The sequence below is a fragment of the Varanus komodoensis genome, unplaced genomic scaffold (assembly GCF_004798865.1).
Source record: "Varanus komodoensis strain SLA01 unplaced genomic scaffold, ASM479886v1 scaffold36, whole genome shotgun sequence".
Lineage (NCBI taxonomy): Eukaryota > Metazoa > Chordata > Lepidosauria > Squamata > Varanidae > Varanus > Varanus komodoensis.
This window is the reverse complement of record NW_025335873.1, coordinates 8,526,709-8,545,252: the sequence shown is the minus strand read 5'-3', so window position 1 is coordinate 8,545,252 and position 18,544 is coordinate 8,526,709. Positions and strand designations below refer to the sequence as shown.

At 55.1% G+C, this 18,544-nt stretch overlaps 1 protein-coding gene across 1 annotated transcript in view; it reads right to left on the bottom strand.

Annotated features, from left to right (window-relative positions):
* The window catches only part of NR6A1 (nuclear receptor subfamily 6 group A member 1), a 64,661-nt gene that overhangs the window by 31,362 nt on the left and 14,755 nt on the right, over positions 1 to 18,544 (bottom strand). The window contains exons 3-4 of the mRNA XM_044439968.1: positions 15,546 to 15,587; positions 10,989 to 11,042 (exon numbers count right to left, since the gene is read on the bottom strand). Of these exons, the coding sequence (XP_044295903.1) occupies positions 10,989 to 11,025 (37 nt within the window). The 5' untranslated portion in view covers positions 11,026 to 11,042; positions 15,546 to 15,587. The remainder of the gene's footprint in view (positions 1 to 10,988; positions 11,043 to 15,545; positions 15,588 to 18,544) is intronic.

The following is an 18,544-nucleotide window of genomic DNA, read 5'->3' as shown; positions in this document are numbered from 1 at the left end:
CTTGCTAGCATTGTGGTAGCTGAGCGCTCATGTTTTGGCACAACGCTGCGGAGGCCGTAAGATGAATCTTTGATTCCCTGAAATGTTGCACTTGCCAACAGCTGTCGAGGCGAGCCGAGAACACGTCTGCGTTCCAGGCCAGGCTCCACGGCCAAATGCTGGCCCGCTCGTCCCAAAACGGAGGATGGGCTGCCATTGCCCATCCCGTGCTCTGCCATGACGGATTAGGCTCTGCACGCTGGTGGGGAGAGAGGCCTGGAATCCCGCTCTGGCTACCCCGGCATTCCGCCCGGAGCCAGAGAAGCCTCTCGCTGCTGGCAGCTGCTTGGGACCTGCTACAGGAGATTAAAAAAGCGAAGCAGCTTACATATTTATGGCTGCTCGTCAAGATAAATGAATTGGTGCAGCTTCGATAATGCGGGCGACTAAGATCTGGAAGCGTACGCAAAACCGCAGAGGCAAAGGGGAGAAAAGCCCAGCCGCCTGATTGCAGTCCATCAGCTACGGTCCTGTTAAAAATACGAGGCTAAGTGCAAGATCGGGGGGTCCTCGGGGAGAGTGGAATGGGTCACGGGACGACACGCAGGGGACCACTTCCGACTTCGGCTCCAAACCTGGCAGCAGCAATATTGCCCCAGGCGGTGGCTGTCCCAGAAAGATTTCGGTGTGTGGGGAGCAGGTGCTGTGCTCTTTGGCAACACAGACGCCCCAGGTATTCGCGAGGCCGGATGCTGATGCGGCTCACGGCGCAACACACACAGGGGCAAATGGCGTGCCTCTCCTGGGCCGCCATGCTTTGGTCCACCATTAGGCACCGGTTTGGAAAGGGGGACCGGACTGGCACGGACAAGAACGAGGGAGAGCAAAGCACGGCCAGCCAAGGGACTGAATGCAAGGCCTTGGCGCGGCCCCTTGCCAGGGAAGCCCCTCGAGAGAAAAGCTCGGCACAACCCAATGGTGGAAGCGAGAGAAACACGCAAGGCAAGAAACATAATATAATGGCTATCGAATTCGACGGTAGCGAAAACTGTCTGTCTTCCCAACGGAGCCCACGATCGCACGACCAGACCAGCAAGCAGTACGTGGAAGGAACGAAAGATGACGAACCCTTTCATAGCATGAAACGGAATTCACATGGCTTTAAAAAGGATCAGAAGCAACTGAGTGGCCATTACCCAGAACAATTTGAAGTAGAACCTCCAAAAACAGAGGCGGTCTATCTCTACTGGCCCTGCTTTTGAAAAACTCCACTCCTTTTTTCCTTTTAGCTTGCACTGGGCAGCGCAAGCAGCTGGGCCTGAAGCACAGCAAGCTGGAGGAGCTATGACAAATATGCAGAGGGCTTAGTGGAAAGCACGCATCCACCCCACGAACCGCCCGGTGGCTCTCACTTCGGGGAGCCTCTCGTAGGAAAGGTGGTCAGCTTGGCAAGATTTCATGAAAGCCCCCCCTTGCCCAATGCCTGGCAACTCCAGGTACTCTGGCCCGAAAGCATGGAGAGGTAAATCTGGCTGTGAATTTCAGATCCGTGCAAAAATACAGGCCTCCACCCCACAAACTCACGTGCATTAGAGTGGACCCCCAAATTCTGTGCAAACCTTCCCAGGGGGCTGTTTAAAAAAAAAATGTTCATTTTAAAAATGGAAGCTTGCATGCTGGCTTGACTTATGTCAGATCGAGTTGACAGAACGGAAGCCACAGGGCTGAGTCTAGAATATCAATCAGATGTTCACCTCCCCACCAGATTCCTCGCACATCCCTAAGCGTCCGCAGCCCTTCGTTAGCATCGCTTTCCCAGTGATTGGACCAAACAACTCTTGGCAAGACTAACAGATGACTTCAAGAGGACTATGAAAGGCTGTCTAATCCATAGCTGGCTTATACCTCTCTGGAGTTTGCTATTACTAGCTATATAGGAATGACTTTTTAAAAGCCCAATTGCCTTTAGTTTTTCTCCTATATGGGGATTAGAAACTGGAATTCCAGTAGGCTTGCCCACTGCCAGATGAGCAGGCAGAACTCTGGCCCAAGAATTCTAGGTGGAGGTGTAAGCGGCCGTGGTAATACTGCTGATAATAATGTTACAGCTGCTGCTGGTTCTGGGACAAACTCTATTGTGAAGCTTTAGCTCCCCTTTCTGTTCACTGAATATCAAGGTCAATTAGAAATGAGGTCCAGCTAGAATCTGCCAAGCCGATTAGACAGCCCCCATCAAGCGCTTGGACCACGCAGAGGTCGTCTGTCACTGTGACCTAGATTTTGGCAGAATCTGTCCTGTTTGTTTTGCTGGAAATGTAGAAATATGGCGCTACCCCAGTATTTACCGCTGAAAGGTTTCTCGCACAGTTAAAAGCAACGTGATTGGTATTTGCTAGCCTGTTTGATGATCCAGCAATTCTGGGTGGTACACGAAGGTGGGCAGCAGGGAGTTGTTCTGCACAGCAAAATACTGCCCTGGTAAACTATTCTCCCTGGCCACTGGCTACCGCTGAAGCAACGGAGGGGACTACCATCCGAAAAACAATACTTCTCAGGGTTCCCCTCTTCTCAGGTGACCTCTGCATGGAAAGCGCACTGCAGATGTAACTCAAATGCTTCATCAAGTATTACAGCTTTCGTCCAGCTGCAGCCAGAAGATGGCCTGGCTTTCTGTCTCTCCAAATGATCAAACACGCTCTCCGGGCATTTGGCCGGATGCTGCTTTGGCAGCGATCGGGAGGAGGCAGCTATTGGGGGAAAAATGTAACAGGAAATCCTAGGTACGCCCAGCACACGCCACCCGCAAAGGGAAGCCGCGGGCACCTGGGTGCAGAGGGCCCATTCGCACGAACGACGCTTGCTCAGATCCAGCCTGTCGGGTCACGCGGCAAGTGCCCACCCTGGCTCCCAAGGAGGGAGAGCACAATCCAGTGTCCTTCGTTGTGTTTGGGGGCTCGGGGTGCTCTCTGAAATCCCAGCCGCAGGGGCACGAAAGAGAAGTCCGGAAAGAAATGCATGAGTGTACCCCCCGCTCTGCTTGACAGGTAATCCCGGGGGGGGGGGCTGCAGAAGGAACCCCCACATCGCCCTTGCGCCTGTCCTTATGAAAGGCTGAACACGGAGGAGGCGGACGTGAAGCGAGGCACACACTGACGCCCGAGGGCGCTCGCTTTCCCTTGACCCATCACACGTCCTCCCGACCCGGCAACGGCGGCACAACCAGCGAGAGGGCTCTGTGCCCGGGGGAAGAACAGGTGCCCCTCCTTTGAGAATGATCACAGTTGCCGGAACAACAGGCCTAAGGGCCGTATTTCTGGGCACCAGAATACAACTAAGGATTTTAAAGCAGGCAGGGATAAAATAAATGGCCCAACACACATAAATAAAACATAAATAAAAATGGCCCAACAGCAGCTGGAACTGAGTAGTATCGGTACCTGTTACACCCCCTCCTTCCACATGCCCTGCCCCACCGATCCTCGACATGGGCATCCTCACAAGACTACAACGCGCAACTGCATTTTAAATGTGTTTATGCCTGAGTGACAATGCAAGAACTAATAACTAGCAAAATTTTTTGACTGCAGGAAGGCCGCTTGAAATGGACACATATTGGGGAAATGCAGAGGCGGCAGCCCCCCAGGCTCCGGCTGCTTCCAAGATATGCTGGAGCATTCTGTGCAGAAGGCGGCCTTAAGTCTATTTTGCTATGATGTGTCTGAAGTTTGCCACGCTGAAGGGACGGGAAGAATCGCCAGTGCTGCCTCTGGATGGGGCTAATGTTGGGAAAAGCCACGCACAGGCCAAGAGATGGACTCACCGCTCTCCTGGGCGTCTCTTGTGCCCGAAGCCCTCAGCGGAGCTTGCCACCGGCCTGGCGTCCCACCTTCCGCCAATTCCGCGCCAGAGGAAATGGCACCACGGTTGTTCTCGAGAAAGCCGAGGAAGGACGTGGCACCAGGCGGAGGGAGGCCTGCCTGAGTCTTCTGCGCGAGAGGTCAGTCCCCTTGCTTGAGGATGGTGTTGTGTGGGGGTGTGGTGGGGGGCAAGGAGGTGTCTGCGAGGCCCCCCAAAGCCTTAGCTGAAGGCTGTGCTGCCTTCCTGTGTCCACTGCTCCAGCTGGGCAGGTCCAGCCCCGGGAACGGCCTGGATGGAAGGCCAGCTGGGAAACCACGGCTAAGATGCAGGGGCCCGGGGGTTGGAAATGCCCTGGGAGAAGCCTGCTGCCAGCTCTTTGGGCAGCGTGTGATGAGCAGGATAAGCCCCTTCTCAGCTGCTTGCCAACCATGCGGGTCAGGCACGAGGGTCCCCAAACTGGAAGCGGGGCACCCCACAAAAGCACCGACCCCTCTGCGGCCAGCAGGACCGGTCCTCTGTCACTACAGTCTCCCGTGCCCCTCCGAAGCCCAAGCCCTTTCTCTGCTTGCGCACGGTCTCCCCAGACACATGGGTTGCTTAGTCCTCTGGACGGCTTTCCCTTTAGGCTGTGGAACTGGAGTTGGGCAGAGACCAGAGGCTTTATGCACCCCACAGCGCATCTGACTGCGACTTTTGCCCATGAAGTTAGTACAGCGGAGCCAGCTGCCCCAAGCACCGGCAGGGCGGTCCGAGGCTCGCAAGCCACAGACCCCTGAAGGAGCCGCTGTGCGCTGCTGGCTCACACCTTGCGCAGGGCTTGGAGTGCGGCCGCACTGGGGCAGGCCTGCCAAGTGGGAAGGGTGCTCCGCGTAGGGGTGCCCCTGCACCCCTTCCGCCAAGCCAGCTGCAGACGGCACGCGGCCCTCCAGCCATCGCCGGCCTGCCGTAACCCTCGTCAGCCCAAGTGGCATCGCCGCGGATGGGAGAGGTTGGGAGCAGCAGCCCCGCCAGGCCAGGAAGGCGCCGTCCCAGTCAGTACGAAACAGCAGCCGGTTCGCCTTGCGGCCCTGAGGCAGCCAGCCGGCGTCCTCCAGAGAGTTCAAAGTAATCCGCCGGGGCTGCTTGCCGTGCCCAAAACATCTGGATGTCACCGGGAGGGTGGGAGAAGGGATTTCTGTGGGGGGTAAGGAAGTTCCCCTCCCTCTGCACTGCCCAGGGTGCCCAGAGCGAGCCCCTTCGAAGGCCGAAAAGATGGGAAGAGGCAGAGGGAGGCCCTACCTCCTCCAGGCGCTACTGGGACCAGCAATCTCCCTGCGAAAGCCAGGTCTTGCGTGTCGCCATCGCTGCTCTTTGGAGAGGACCCCCTCTGCCTGCCACGAGGAATTTGCTTCAGCAATCAGCTGGGTTGTCGGGGGAGGAAAAAAAGAGGCAGGAAAAATGGAGCACCCGACCTCGGCCCGGGCTTTACTCAGTCCATGCTGCTGCCACAGGTCTGTGGAACGGCACACGGATTTCTGAGCACGTGCAAAATGCCTGCTTGTCATCAAAGGCCGAGCCAAGCCCCTTTGCTTCACTATCTGCAGGATCTGAGATTAAGTCTAATCGGTTGGAGAGGACAATATTTATGTCTGGGGGTGATACGCTAAATAAATCTGAGGCAAGGATAAACTCAATGACCTAATCCATCAGGACTGAACGCGGCTGAGGAGCGTGCCCCCTGGCATGTGCAGAGTGCCGCTTCCACACTACCCAAGAAACGCCAACACATGACTTACAGAGGACTCTGGGAACTCTTTAGTAACTCAAGGACTGCTTAATTGTCGTACCCCTTCGCTGCTTCCGTTTCGAATCTCCGCTTACACCCTCCAGCATCTCTTAAGAAAAGAGTATGGGAAACGCAAGGGCTCATAGCTGGCTGTAGAGCAGCTGGTGCGAAAATTCCACACAGCTACTTCCAAAAAATAAATAATCCCCAGAAAGCAAGCGCCTACCCTTTGTTTCTTAACATTTGTACTGCGTCATCGACTACTGTGACCTAAGGCACTTTCTAAGCTGCCAGAAAAATGCAAGATCCAGTTTCCAAAGAAAAAGTAGATTGTCTGAGCAGGGTCCAGTTGGACAGCAAGCTAATTTATCCAGGGTTCTTACAGGAATCCTCTTCCTTGTCCTTCCCCCATTAGCTGAAAACATGCTCAAGGTGCCCCTTCCAGAAGGAATTCGGAGCAGCACCAAACTGTTTCTCCATGCCAGACATCCCCCTAACTCGGGGTTAAGAAGTGTGCAGCCCACAAGGGTTTTGGAATGCAATGCCCATCTGCCCCCGCCAGCACGGCCAATTGTCAGGCAGGACGGGGCAGCAGCGCAACCTCGTCCGGAGGGTGACAAGCTGCCCACCCCCTCCCCTGGAATCCAGGGCCTGGGTGAATGAGGGAACGAACGAGGAGGTTCACCTAAGCAGGCCTAGGCACCAGACACCTAACAGCCAATTCAATGAACATTAATTTTAGAAAATCCTTTGATCAGACATCTGGCTTTACACATGGAGTTCATCTCACCATCCCCTTCCCAGCATGGGAGCTTTTTGTGACAAATATCTGGTTCCTGATTCTGCAGAACCGGTTCTTAAAATAAAGCTCTCCTTTGTACCTCTCACAGCCCAATCTGATAAGAATCTGCAACTGTAATGCAGCTCTTAAGGGGGAAAAAAAATATCAAACCGTAGGAACTGGCGAGGAAATTAAACCTGGTGAGCCTTGGCTGCCAAGGAGACCAGCACATCCCATGTCACTCCTCGAGGGAAGACCCTGCTCGGAGCTGGTGCAAGGCTTGCAAGGATGCAGCAAAGGGCCCCCGTGCCCCTGAGAGCTTCCGCCTTTCGCTGCCCCAAGGACAAAACCCGGGAAGCCGCCCCACCGTTCCTGTTCGCACTACAGGACTGTTGTTTCTGCAATGCTCAAGCAGCCTTGGCCCTCAGCAGTTCCTCCGCTTCTCCAGAGATGATGAAATGCTGGCTGAGGAACCTGCGGTGCAGCTTGGGGTGGGGGGGGGGGGGGGGAGGATCCTCTGCCAACGGGATCTGTTACAGAGGGAATCCCAGCAATGAAATCCCATTTAGCCGCCACATAAGCAGCCAGCTTGGCATCCGCGCGACCGGCGCGACTTGGCGCACGAGCAAATCGCGGCTTGGCGCTCGCAGGCTGCCAGAGGCCCCGTTTCAGGCGCCGCCCGGCCATTGCAACGGCGGCTCCCGTTGCTGCAGCATGTGCTCCAGAGCCGATCGGACCGGGAAAACAGGGGCGAGCCCCTGAGATCTTCAGCAGGGGAATCAGGAACAGGTCCTCAGCTCGGTTCGTAAGATGATACAAAGGGAGAAAAGGTTTGGATGTGAAGCCAGGGCCCCCATGGAGGCAGCTGCACGAATCAGGAGAGCACAGGGATGTGTCACCTCACTTCGGCCCTTGTGCATCGGGGGGGGGAGTGGTGCGAAGATCCTGGGGGCCAGTCGAGCCGGTAACGAGGACTCGCCAGGCCTGGGCAAAGCGGGGAAGAGCTCTGCTCGCCCAAGAAACATTTGGCTCCGACTTGTTGCTCAAAGAGGCAAGAGGATTGCAAAACATGCTTATTGGTGGGGAAGGAGAGGGCGGGTTTGTCTTCTCCCATCCCAGGAAGTCCCTGGAATGAGAGGGAAGCTTGCGCGCATGGCTACAGCTTGGAAAGCTCTTCAGAGCCCGTTCCAGCTACTTCTTTGCAATGCGCCGGGTCCTGGGTAGTTCTCTTTGGGAGGGCTTGTGCCGGGAACTTCAGCAGTCTGTCTTTTTTCAGGTACAAACGTTCCCTCCCCACCTGCCCCGGCGATATCCCAGCAGGCGTTCTAAGAGAAAGGTCCCTGCACATCAAGGTGTATTATCAACATTTCCCAGCGAGGAAACCAGAATCTGCCTTGCACTGAGTCAAGCCCTCGGTTCATCCAGACCAGGACTTGCTGCACCAGCAATCCCGGGATTCAAGGCAGCCGCTTTTCCATCCTGAACAGGTGCTGGGCGAGCACCTGGGATCGCGCCTGAAGCACGCGCACTACGGTGCACCCTGCCTTCAAGTCGGCACTTACTCACCACCAAGCAGCTTTCCTTCTGCAGCTGAAGGAGGGAGCAAAGCAGGACCTGCGGCAGAGGCGGCTCTGGCCCACCCCCTAATGGTGCAAAGGCCCTCAACTCCCAGCAGAGCCAAAAGGGGCATGCTGGGAGCTGTAGGCCTTTTTCCCGTCTACACACGGATGGACAACGCCCTCAGTGACCTTTGAAATGGGGGAATGATTAATACTTTCCTGGAGAAAGCTGAGGCAAGCACTGAACGGATTCACGGCTGCCCGGTACCACCCGTGGCCTGTAGTCTCGGGCCCCCACCCCAGCCTTTTCTGATACCAGCCAGCAAGATTTCCTGGTCTCCAGAAGTCCACTCCTTCCTTCTCCTTCTGGTCCTGCTTCGACACAGAAGAAACTACCCTGACGCCCATCCCCTGGAAGTCTCCCAAAGGAGCAGTCGTGCTGTCTGAATACTGACGTTTCTAAAGCCAACGGACTTTAGAACCAGCTTCTGTTCCCCCTGCCCCAGCCTTTCACAACTGTAAATCTTCTGCAGCAGGAGAAACCCCGAGAACAAAAACATTTATCCACACCTCTTTTTTTGGGGGGGGTCCCCCTCCTTCATATCAGGAGCACATGGCTGCCTCTCCGTGAAGGAGGTACTACAAATGGTACCAGAGTCAGTCTTTCCCAGACTGGCTACACCGAGAGCAGCTCCTTCCTTCCAAAGATGAAGTGGGAGAGATCCCCACCAGCAAGCATCTAAGAGGACGGCCAAGTGAGCAAAAAGCCGTAACGCAGAAAGATGTAACGAAGGTCAATTTGGAAGGCTAGTGCAAAATACACACACACACACACACACACACACACACACACACACACACAGAGCGCGTGCGCCAAGTTAGTTTGACCTGCGTGTGCGATCAGGTGCTTGTGGGGCACGGCTCATCTGGCCCCGCTGTGGCCCCACTGCGGCATGAGGGCACCGGCAGCCAGAAGATGGCCCAAAGATGGCTTCAGAGAACATTCAACGCTGTCGGTGAGTTTGACGTCAAAAGTAAACCATCGACCGTTGACTGTACCTTGAGGTTGATCACAGGCACACGGAGAATCTTCACCTGACCCATTTCACAAGGTCTGTGGACTCAGATGGGAGGCAAGCAGTGGGGGTGACGTGCTCAGCCAGGGGGGCGCAGACGGCCTAACCCTTCGCTCCGGCGTGTCAGGGCTCTTTCTGCACAGGGCTGAACCAAGCTGCAGCAAAGCTCTGAGGAGCCCGCATTCCAGCGTTGGGTGGGCCAAGAGGCAAGGAGGCAGGGCCAAAAATGCCAGCCTATTTCAATTTAACCATCTTAAGCTAAAACAGATGCCTGCTGCCAGTAGCTGTCAACTTTGTAAAGAAAGGGGGAAAGCAGCAGAGCTGGGAAAGCACCAAACAACTGGCACCCAGGGGAAGAGAGTGGGGCATGGGGAAGCGGGCACGGCCACCTGGGAATGCCCTGAGGGCCAGAGTAGGGCCCCCAGGAGGCAAGTCTGCCAGATGGGCACAGGTCTGACCCTCCTGCACCACCAGCCCGTGTCCCAGTCCGCAACCTACAGATCCAAGAAAAATCATGACAAGACTTCTTGAAGTGGGCAAAACCACATCACCACGCAAGACTCAGCTCCCGCTGGACTTGTCCACCTTTTAAGGATACTGCCCAGACCTCGCTCCAGGGAGCTGTGGGGCAGGCTCTGACGGGGCAGGGCAGGCTCTGACGGGGCAGGGCAGGCCATCCCCTGGCCCATCCACCCTGACCTGCTTTCTCCCCAGGAGATGCCCCAGGCCCCCACACTGCAGGCCGAGTCCCTCGGAGCCAACTCCCCCTTTGCCCGGTTATGCCTGGGGCATTCCAGGCCTGTTCTCCAAAGGCCAGGCGGCGCAGGAAGGCCACACAAATAGGTGTACCTATTTGCAAGGGGAAAAGTGGCAGCTGCCCTTCACCGCCAGGCCTTGGCAAAAGTCTGACCTCCACTGCACCTCCTTAAGAAGGCAAGGTCCACGGCGAGAGTAGGCAGGCAGCCGTGCGTCCTGAACGAACGAGGCAAAGCGGCCCCTTCCTCTCACAGTTAACTGTAAACTCCCACTTCTGTGCGGAAGGTCGCAGAGTAGGGTGTGCGCCCGTGACTTTGCTGAGCACGCTGCTGGTCCCACCTCTTTGCTAAGCAGTAACATTTCAGGTCAAAATACATGGCTAAAAAACAGTCTGTGGAAGCATTATGCTGTGGTCAGGGAGCGGAATCGGCACCAGAGCTGGGAAGGCGAGAGAGGTTTCCGCTTGGGTAATGGCTGCAATCAACATTCATTGCTGTCGGTGGGTTTGGGGTTCAGGAAGCCCTCTGGCCAATGAATGCAAACTGCGGACCAGGTCACAGCAAAGACGCTGACGGGACACGCCGCCCAGCCTCTAGACCGACTTGTGGGTCTCCCTCCAAGAGCACGAGGCAACATTCTCCCCAGCTGCCCACGTCCAGTTAAAGCAGAGGAGGCAGACACCGCCGTGGCTGCCCGATGGGGACAGTCTCGGCAGCCACCCTAACCCTGGGGGGCTCTTGCCCCAGGAAGGCAGGGTAATCCTATGCTCATCTTGCCATTGCTAACAGCCCCCTCCCTGAAATCATGGGACCTTTGCAGACGGAAAGACGAAACCGCGGCAGCTGCTCAGCTCCCCGTGCAACGCACCCTCCCGCGCGTGGGCTCCTCTTGGCCGACGCTGCCTGCCACCTAGTGGAGAGCTGCTGCCGAATCGGCAACGGGACTCCAGAGAAGGCCCCTGCGGCAGCTGGCACGGGTTGCCGAGCACTGATTCACTGGCAAGGGTCTGTGGCGGGAGCAGATGCCCCAGGACCACCGATAAGCGGCGGCGCTCTTGAAAAGGCTTCCATGGTGGGGGCAAAGGGCATTTCTTAACCCAGTTCTCTTTGCAAGACATACCTGTGGAAGCCAGCTCTTGTTTCCCCAGCACTTAAAGAGCACACGCACACCCCGTCAAGACAGGTTCCCCAGGTGAACGAGAAAATGGTACTTACTACCGGGGGTGAGCGGAAGCAGAGAAGGTGAGTTCATTTGTTCGACATCTGCAGCTGGGAAGAGAAAGGAGAGTTTGGGACAGGTAAATAGAAGTCCTTCTGCCCCAACGAGCTGGAGCAGGCACCCGACCCCCTTGCTCTCATGATTAGCCACTGTGCATGCCGCGTTGAGAATCCTGGCTTAATAAACTGAGATAACGCACACAGCCTGTTGGCTCCCGTTTTGTTCCTCCCACTGGATGAGTAGGTAAACAAAGCAAAAACCGATACTTTAGCATTATGCCCTAACCTGGATCTTGCTCTGTGGGTCCCAACCGAGCCAGAATCACAGCCTAACAACAAACCACGAAAGGAAACTTAGTGACACACAAGAAAATGTCTCAGAAGAACTTAGATTTCCCCCTTTCTGTGAGTTGATCTTAATGTTGGGAGAGCTTTTATTTTGGATACCAGTTTGGCTCGTCTACTTGCTTTTTCATATTCAAGAAATAAACACAAGAACAAGGATTCTGCCAGTCACATGACTCAATGCAGTTTCTACACCATACTTAATTCCAAGATTAGGATAAATACCCAGATCAGTTAGATCAGTAACTGAAATACCACGTTTTGTTCTAGTCAACCCATCCGGAAGAGGATTTTCCAGTGGTGCGAAAAGAGGCACCCGAATTACCAGGGGACTGAAGCATCTTCCCTCTAAGGAAAGACTTCAAAGGTTGGGGTTTTTTTCATTTAGAAAGGGAAACTAAGGGAGGGCTCATGGGAGGTTTGTAAAGGTATGCATTGTGTCCAGAATGATTGTCCCCGTCTCAAAATGCTAGAATATTAAGACACCCGATGAAACTGGAAAATTCAGGGTTGGCAATTAATAAGGACTTTACACAACGGGGACAGTAGCCACTGGTTCCGATGGCTTGAGTGCCAGGGCCACTGCCAGTCAGAAAACCTAACGGTTCCCACGCTTTCTCTGGCTGATGGACGGGCCAAGCTGGTCTCCCCACCTGGGAGCTCATTTGCTGGACTACGCCAAACGAAAACATTCCAGCTCCGACTGAAATAGGGCTCCCCCAGCTGGCATCCACCAGAAAATAAAGAAACAAGTTGACAGACACTCTGTCATCAGCCCAGAGTTCTTGCATTGGCCCGAAAGCTGCACAAGCTGCTGATCCTTCAGAAGGCATCATTTTATTAAAGTCACAGTCCAAAAGGTTTGGCGCTGCTTTGACCCAAGCTGGTATCTCACTAAAGCCACTGCTTTTATCCCCACGATTACTCTTCCAGAACTTGAGGGCCATGCTGCGAGGAGGAGGAGAAATTCTGCTCAGATGCATGCATGCATGCAGCCCATGCCTCAATCTGGGCTGAATCCCCCAACTCCAGGCTCTGCCAGTCGGGAGGCCCATCTTGTGAGACAGCTGCTCCTCCGGTGAAGGACAGCACTGGGCAATCCGTCCAGGCAAGCTCCCCACTGGCCTGAAGCCGCCTTTAGAAGCAGCTTATCAGATGGAAGCTCCCAGCACGAGCGGCTGGAAAACCCGGAGGGACAGAGCCACGCACCCAAGCTGGCTCACGCCGCCAACGACGCTGCCGCACCTCTCCAAGAAGCTGCTGCATCTGAAGAAGTGTGCTTGTGCCCATGAGAGCTTCAGCTTCAAATAAATGTCTTGAACTACAGGCCTGTTGCTTTTTTTGCTGGAACAGGCCAACACGCCTACCCCACAAGGAAGAGCAAAACGAGGCTCCTTCGTCAGAGGGAACACCGCACTGTGGAGCTGGCCTCCAGGTGGCAGGGGAACCCGAGACTCGCGAAGGGCCCTTTCCAGTTCCGTCTCACTGAAGAGACCCCGCAGCAGCAGCTAGCCGTGCCCCCCTTCCAAGCCACAAGCTCTCGCGCCTGATGTTTCAAAGTCAAGCTCCACAAGTCCAGTGGCCACGTGGATCCAAGATGTGCCACGCTAGATCGCCTGCGGGTGCTTAACGGCATGCGCACGTGGGGAATCGAGCCTCGCCGCTGCAGAACTGCTGTAAGCATGTGCTGAACAGCAAAAGCGACATGCGCCGATCGTGGAGCGTGGCCATTCTGTGGTCGCCATTTCTTAAGGCACAAGAAAACCACCCCCACAAGGAGCCGCTGGGAAGAGACCGCCCCTCTCTCCACTTGCTTGGAAGAAAGTCCCACGGCAAGACTGAAGACTAAAACCCAGCCCTGAGCCACAGAGGCCACCTTCTGCGCAAGGGTGTCCCTCAACAGTGCCAGGGCAAAGGGCTAGGGGAGCACTCCTGGCTCGATGGTGAATTCCACTGAAAATCTCGCTACACAGCTTAAACGGCACCCTGAGCGGCGCTGTGGCGATAAAGCCCAGGGCGACAATTAACTAAGCTTCTGTCCTTTCTCTCCTGCCCCAAGAAGCCTGCCTTGGTCTCTAGCTTCTCAGTTACAGCTCAGGGTAGGGGGATGATGGGAACAGAAGTAGCTCTAGACTGCCTGTCTTAGCAGATCTTTTCCTCCAGGCGTGGGCTCCTGGCACTCGGCTCTCTTTGCCTCTTTAAAAGGCTTGTGTGTTTTCCAAGATTCAAGATGCCCTTGGGCTCCAAAAAACAAAGTCCTCTCTGCACAACCATTTTATCGGCAGCACAAAAGCGCTCCCGGGGTCTTTGTGGGCATCTGAGGGCGGACGGCTTGAGCCCAACATTGATGCTGGCATGAGGTCAACCTGGCCGCCTTCCACAGCCCAGTAGCATCAGTCAACAGATGGTCCACCAGAGGTTACCTGCTGCCGTATGAAAGAGGGGTCAGCTGCCAGATGGTGGAACAGCCTTGGCCAAAAAAGCCACCCACAACAGGAGGGGGGGAAGGATGGCTCCTGCGGGACACACCTGCACGCTGCCGAGAACAGCGCCGCAATGACCACACCATGTTACATAGTGTTCCCAAAGAGAAACGGGCAAACTGGATCCAGGCCCTACTCAAGCTAAGAGCCACTTAGCTCTTCCAAGAGCAGAACCTCTAAGACATGGTTCCTCTCCCCCAGACCCACCCACTGGGTCCTATGTGGCTTGTTCTTCTGCCCGGGAAGGATCGGACTCGGACACATTCAGCCACCATGCACACTCCCTGGCGTGGATGTACAAAGCACGTGCTTTGCTTGTGCTTTTGGCCCCAAGTCCTTAGGCGCAAAGAGGGAGAGGGAGGTTTAAGAGCCTGCAAAATTTGGGGGAAATGGTCTGCAGTAAGAGAGAGCGAGCGACAGAGAACAACAAAAGTCAGCTCGACCAGCTGCGGCCAGTCCGGCTCCCTGCCCTTTGCCCTTTCCTCTGGCCAATAAGTGAACGGCATCAATTGTTGTCTTGTATTATGTACTGTTTACAAGGCCTGAGTGGCATGAAAGGAATTAATAATTTAGCTCGCAAAGCTGATGACCTTTATTGGGGCGCCTCCTCTTGGCTGCCACAAAGCCACAGGGTAGCTTTAAAAGAGTTTCCTACTTTACAGCCTAATTGGGTACCATAACATAAATCAATTATTCCTCCTGTTTTTAAGCAACAATGCTACCTATTCTTCTCCAGTGCTCCAGCTCCAACTGCCCTTGGGTCACGCCCGGCCTTGCTCTTTGAGTTTTACAGCTGTATAGTCAACATGGCAGAGAAGAAAAGTTTGGCCAGCACTGCAGGATTGGGGCTATTGGAAAGCACTGCGGGAAGGAAGGGGTCGCCCTGACTTGCACTTCTCCTGACCTTTGACTGGCCTTGTCCCTGCTTATGCTAATGGCAGCGGGGGGGGGCGGGGGGAGATGGCAGTTCCCTCTGCAGAAATGAACTTAGCCTGAACCTGTGACAGAGCAGTTGACTTTGATGGCAACAGCTGGGGGAAGGCCCTGGACACCCCAGGGACATCTCGGTGTGCAGCCCCCGCGATCCGGTCCGGGCGGCTCCCACTGAAAGTCCTCCCGTATCTCTCTGTTACGCTGCAGACAATGCAATCGGAGGATCGGGCCAAAGAAGCCATCCCAAGCCGCCGGAGTGACCCCGTGGCATCAGCCCTGCCGCTGTTCCCCAACCCAGTACCTTCCAGTGACATTCGGATAGCACTTCCCATCGCTCCAAGCCAGCACAGCCGAAAGCTTACCGGCTGGCTTGATGGGGACTGGAGTCCAGCACATCTGGAAGAGCTGAAAATCGAGGCATTCCAGCAAGAGAGAGTTGTAATTGATCAGGCCTCGCCTCAGCTGCATATTGCTCTGTATCGTTGTATGTTGTTGCTCTATTGCTTTGCTATTACATATCTCATTGTTACACTGATGCTCTTTTTAGTGCACTGTGATTTTATTTTGTTATTTGTTATTGTCGATTGTAATGTTGCAATCCGCCCATAGAGTCCTATCAGTGTGGAATAGAAGTTTAATAAATCAGACAGACAGACAGACCAAATGGGTGGGCAGCTTGGGGGAAGAGGCAGCATATAAAGCTTTCCACGGATACCATTCCATGAAACCCCGAATTCCAAAAAGGGCAAGCAGAGAGGAGGAGGAGGAGGAGGAAGAGGGCATCTTCACTTACCAGGTGGTGGTTCATGCTCTGATGAAGGCTCTCGGCAGAACCCTAAAAGAGAAGAAAAGCACCCTCACTCGTGTGCACGTTTACACAAGAGAAAATTTCACACAGTTCCCAGCATGCCTCACTCATGTAGGCCGGGGGATGCTGGGAGCTCGGAGATGCTCTTCCGCCTGAACCGTCCGCATGATCAGGCCTAAGTGTGGACAAGGCGGCCGCTTGCCTTGCTGTGGTGTTTATTTATTTATTTATTATTTATTAAAACATTGTTAAAAGCCCACTGCTCACCACCCCAGCGCTGTTGCACTCTGGCTGCACACGGGCCCGGCCTTCCTTCTGGAAGAGCAGTGCGCTGAGAAAACCGGAGAGAAGCCCAAACGAGGGGCGAGTGGGGCGGAGGGTCTCGGCAGGGCAGGCGGCAGGGGCAGGGCCCTGCGGAGCCCTGCACTTCCACAGGCAACCACCGGCACCGACCCCCTCCCGATGGAGCACAAGTGAGGCCTGGACCGAAGGAACAGCTGCGCGGGAGCCAAGCGGCCTTGCCTTCGCCACGGTGGCAAAGGAGACGGCTTTGCCTCGGCCCCCGGAGAGGGCCGGCAAAATGTGCGTGGCTCTGGCTGGCGTGCGTGACTTGCGCCGGAGGGGCCTGCTGGAAGCCACCCAGAGCGCTCGGGCTGCTGGACAGGGCAGAAATGAAATGAATACGATAAAGCCAGGGGAGAGGGGATCTCCTGGCGAACACCCACGTCGCCTTCCCCAGCCCAGCACCCTCAAGAAGCGCCGCACTGCCGCACTCGGTGTCCCGCAGGCGCAAAGGGCGTTTCGGGAAATGCGTCTTCCGTGCAGCGAAGGAAGACTGAAGCTCAGGAGTCACCAATAAAGACTGCCCTGGGCAGCGACCCGCAGGAGTGCGCAGGGAGAGCGCGCTCCTTGCTGAACCCTGTGCCTCTGGAAACACGCTCTTTCGCCATCGCAAGCGAGCGAGTTATAGCGGGTGGGCGGACAGGAAGCCGGACCAGCTCTCCCTTGTTCTGACCTCGTCTCAGGTGGATTAGACGTGGGAAACAGACACGAGGCTGTGGGTTCAGAGAGGCACCACCCCTTCATGCCTAAGGGTGTGCAAACACGGCTGCCTGAGGCTGGAAACCTTGCCCTGCAGCACAAGCTCACCCGCACAACCCAAGGAATAAGGGTTGTGGGAATAAGGGCTCTTCAGAGCAAGACAAGGGCTTTGCTCGCTCTCCTAAGGCTAGTGAGCTGCTGGATCTGACTGGCCGTGTGCGGCCCCAGGACATCATCACCACACTGGCTACATCGCCTGGACTGAGGCTGCGAAGAAGCAGCCCCAAGAGAGCAGCAAAGCAGCAACCCACTGAGGCTACAGGGACCTCTTCTAGCTGTCACCCCACAAGGAGGAACACAGAGCAAGTTATGGGAAGTCCGTTTGAGCTGGGGACTTTTTAACAATACAAACTGATGCCCGAGCCTGCTCGCTTTCCTCTTCCTTTGCCTTCTCATGTCATGCCTTCAGACTGTAAAGCAGAGACTGTACTGCTTGTTACTGAATTTATACAAGCTCTTCTAGATTTTTCTGCTGATGGACAGGCTAAAGTGCTAACAGGCAATATAAGGACCGAGCAATAAAGACTTGCGAGGCTTTCTGCATTCCTCTGAAAGCTGCTTCCACAGAACAAGCAAGTCCAATTATTCAGCACATTCGGCACAAGGGCTGCAGAGGAAATTTAACTGGGTAAGGAAGATGGCACCCGTTGAGGCAGAGGAGGATCTGGCTTCCTCTGGGAGCTTAAGAGAGTCCAGGCTCTGCTCTGTACATGAGTCTGCTTCCCAGGAAATATGTTTCTAAGCTCCGTTGCTGCTGCTCAGCACTCCCTGCAAATCCTTGGATTATTAGAAAGCTCACTTACAAAGGGCCTGTTGATAAGGAAGAAAGTGGCAGCAGAGGACAGTGGGAGTTTTGCAGCAGTCTCGCGGTGAGGAAGCCTGGAGCACACGCCAGCTCCCTCGGCGGAAGGGAAAACTGCTTTTCAAGGGTACGGGAAACACACGCAACCCCAGAAGTGTAGCATAGCTGTGTTCAATCTTTGAAGCAAGAACAGGAAGTCCTTAAAGGAAAACCTCGCGGGATTGCCACCTGCTGCAAGAGCAGAAACTCGCGCGCCACAGAAACGGCCCCGTCTAGGAAGGGAGGGTGCCCCCTTTCAAAGCTACAGTGCCTGCACAGCAGCCGAGAAAAATGAGCAGAGAAACTGATGGCCACGGGGTGCCACTGGCTATGCTGTGTAAGGCCACAAGGAAGTACCCACAAATCAAGAGGACGGAAGCCCCCCCCCCCAAAGAAGTGGCTAGCGGGCTCCTCAAAGCACCGCCGGCAAAACAGCCGCTCAGGACCACTATGTCAGAGGAATCACAGGAGTCAAAGCAATCCAGACCATTTCTCCCCTACCTGCTCTTCCTTCCGGTGGGGATGGTTGTGGGGAAGGATAAAGGTAAAGGGCTGGTGGGCACCAGAGACACCGTTTCTTAAAGGGGCTCCCTATCTCACACAAGTTTCTCTTTGGAACGGCCATTTCCCAATCAGAAATGGTGCTGGTATCTGTTCCAGAAAGCCAGAGGCTGCTGGTCCCAGCGCCTCCTTCTCCGAGATTGCACATGGGGAAGGCCCAAAACTCGAGGACCAAGTTTCCGTCCATCTGATGCCCTCTGCAGCCTCCGAAACAGCAGTCCAACGCATCTGAACGGCACCAAGTTGGGCACCTTTCGCCCCAGAGGTTTCTGGGACAGAAGCACAACTAGTTCATCAGACATTTAGAATAATCCATGGAGAGATTCCCTCCCTCATTTTCGGATGCCGATTACACAAACTTTACAAGCAGAACAGAGTGTCAAAGGAGCAACCAAACCAGAATTAGCTGGATTGAATTCCAGACTCCTTCACAAAACAACAGACCAACCGCTGCTGTTTGGGGCGGGGGGGGGGGGGGGGG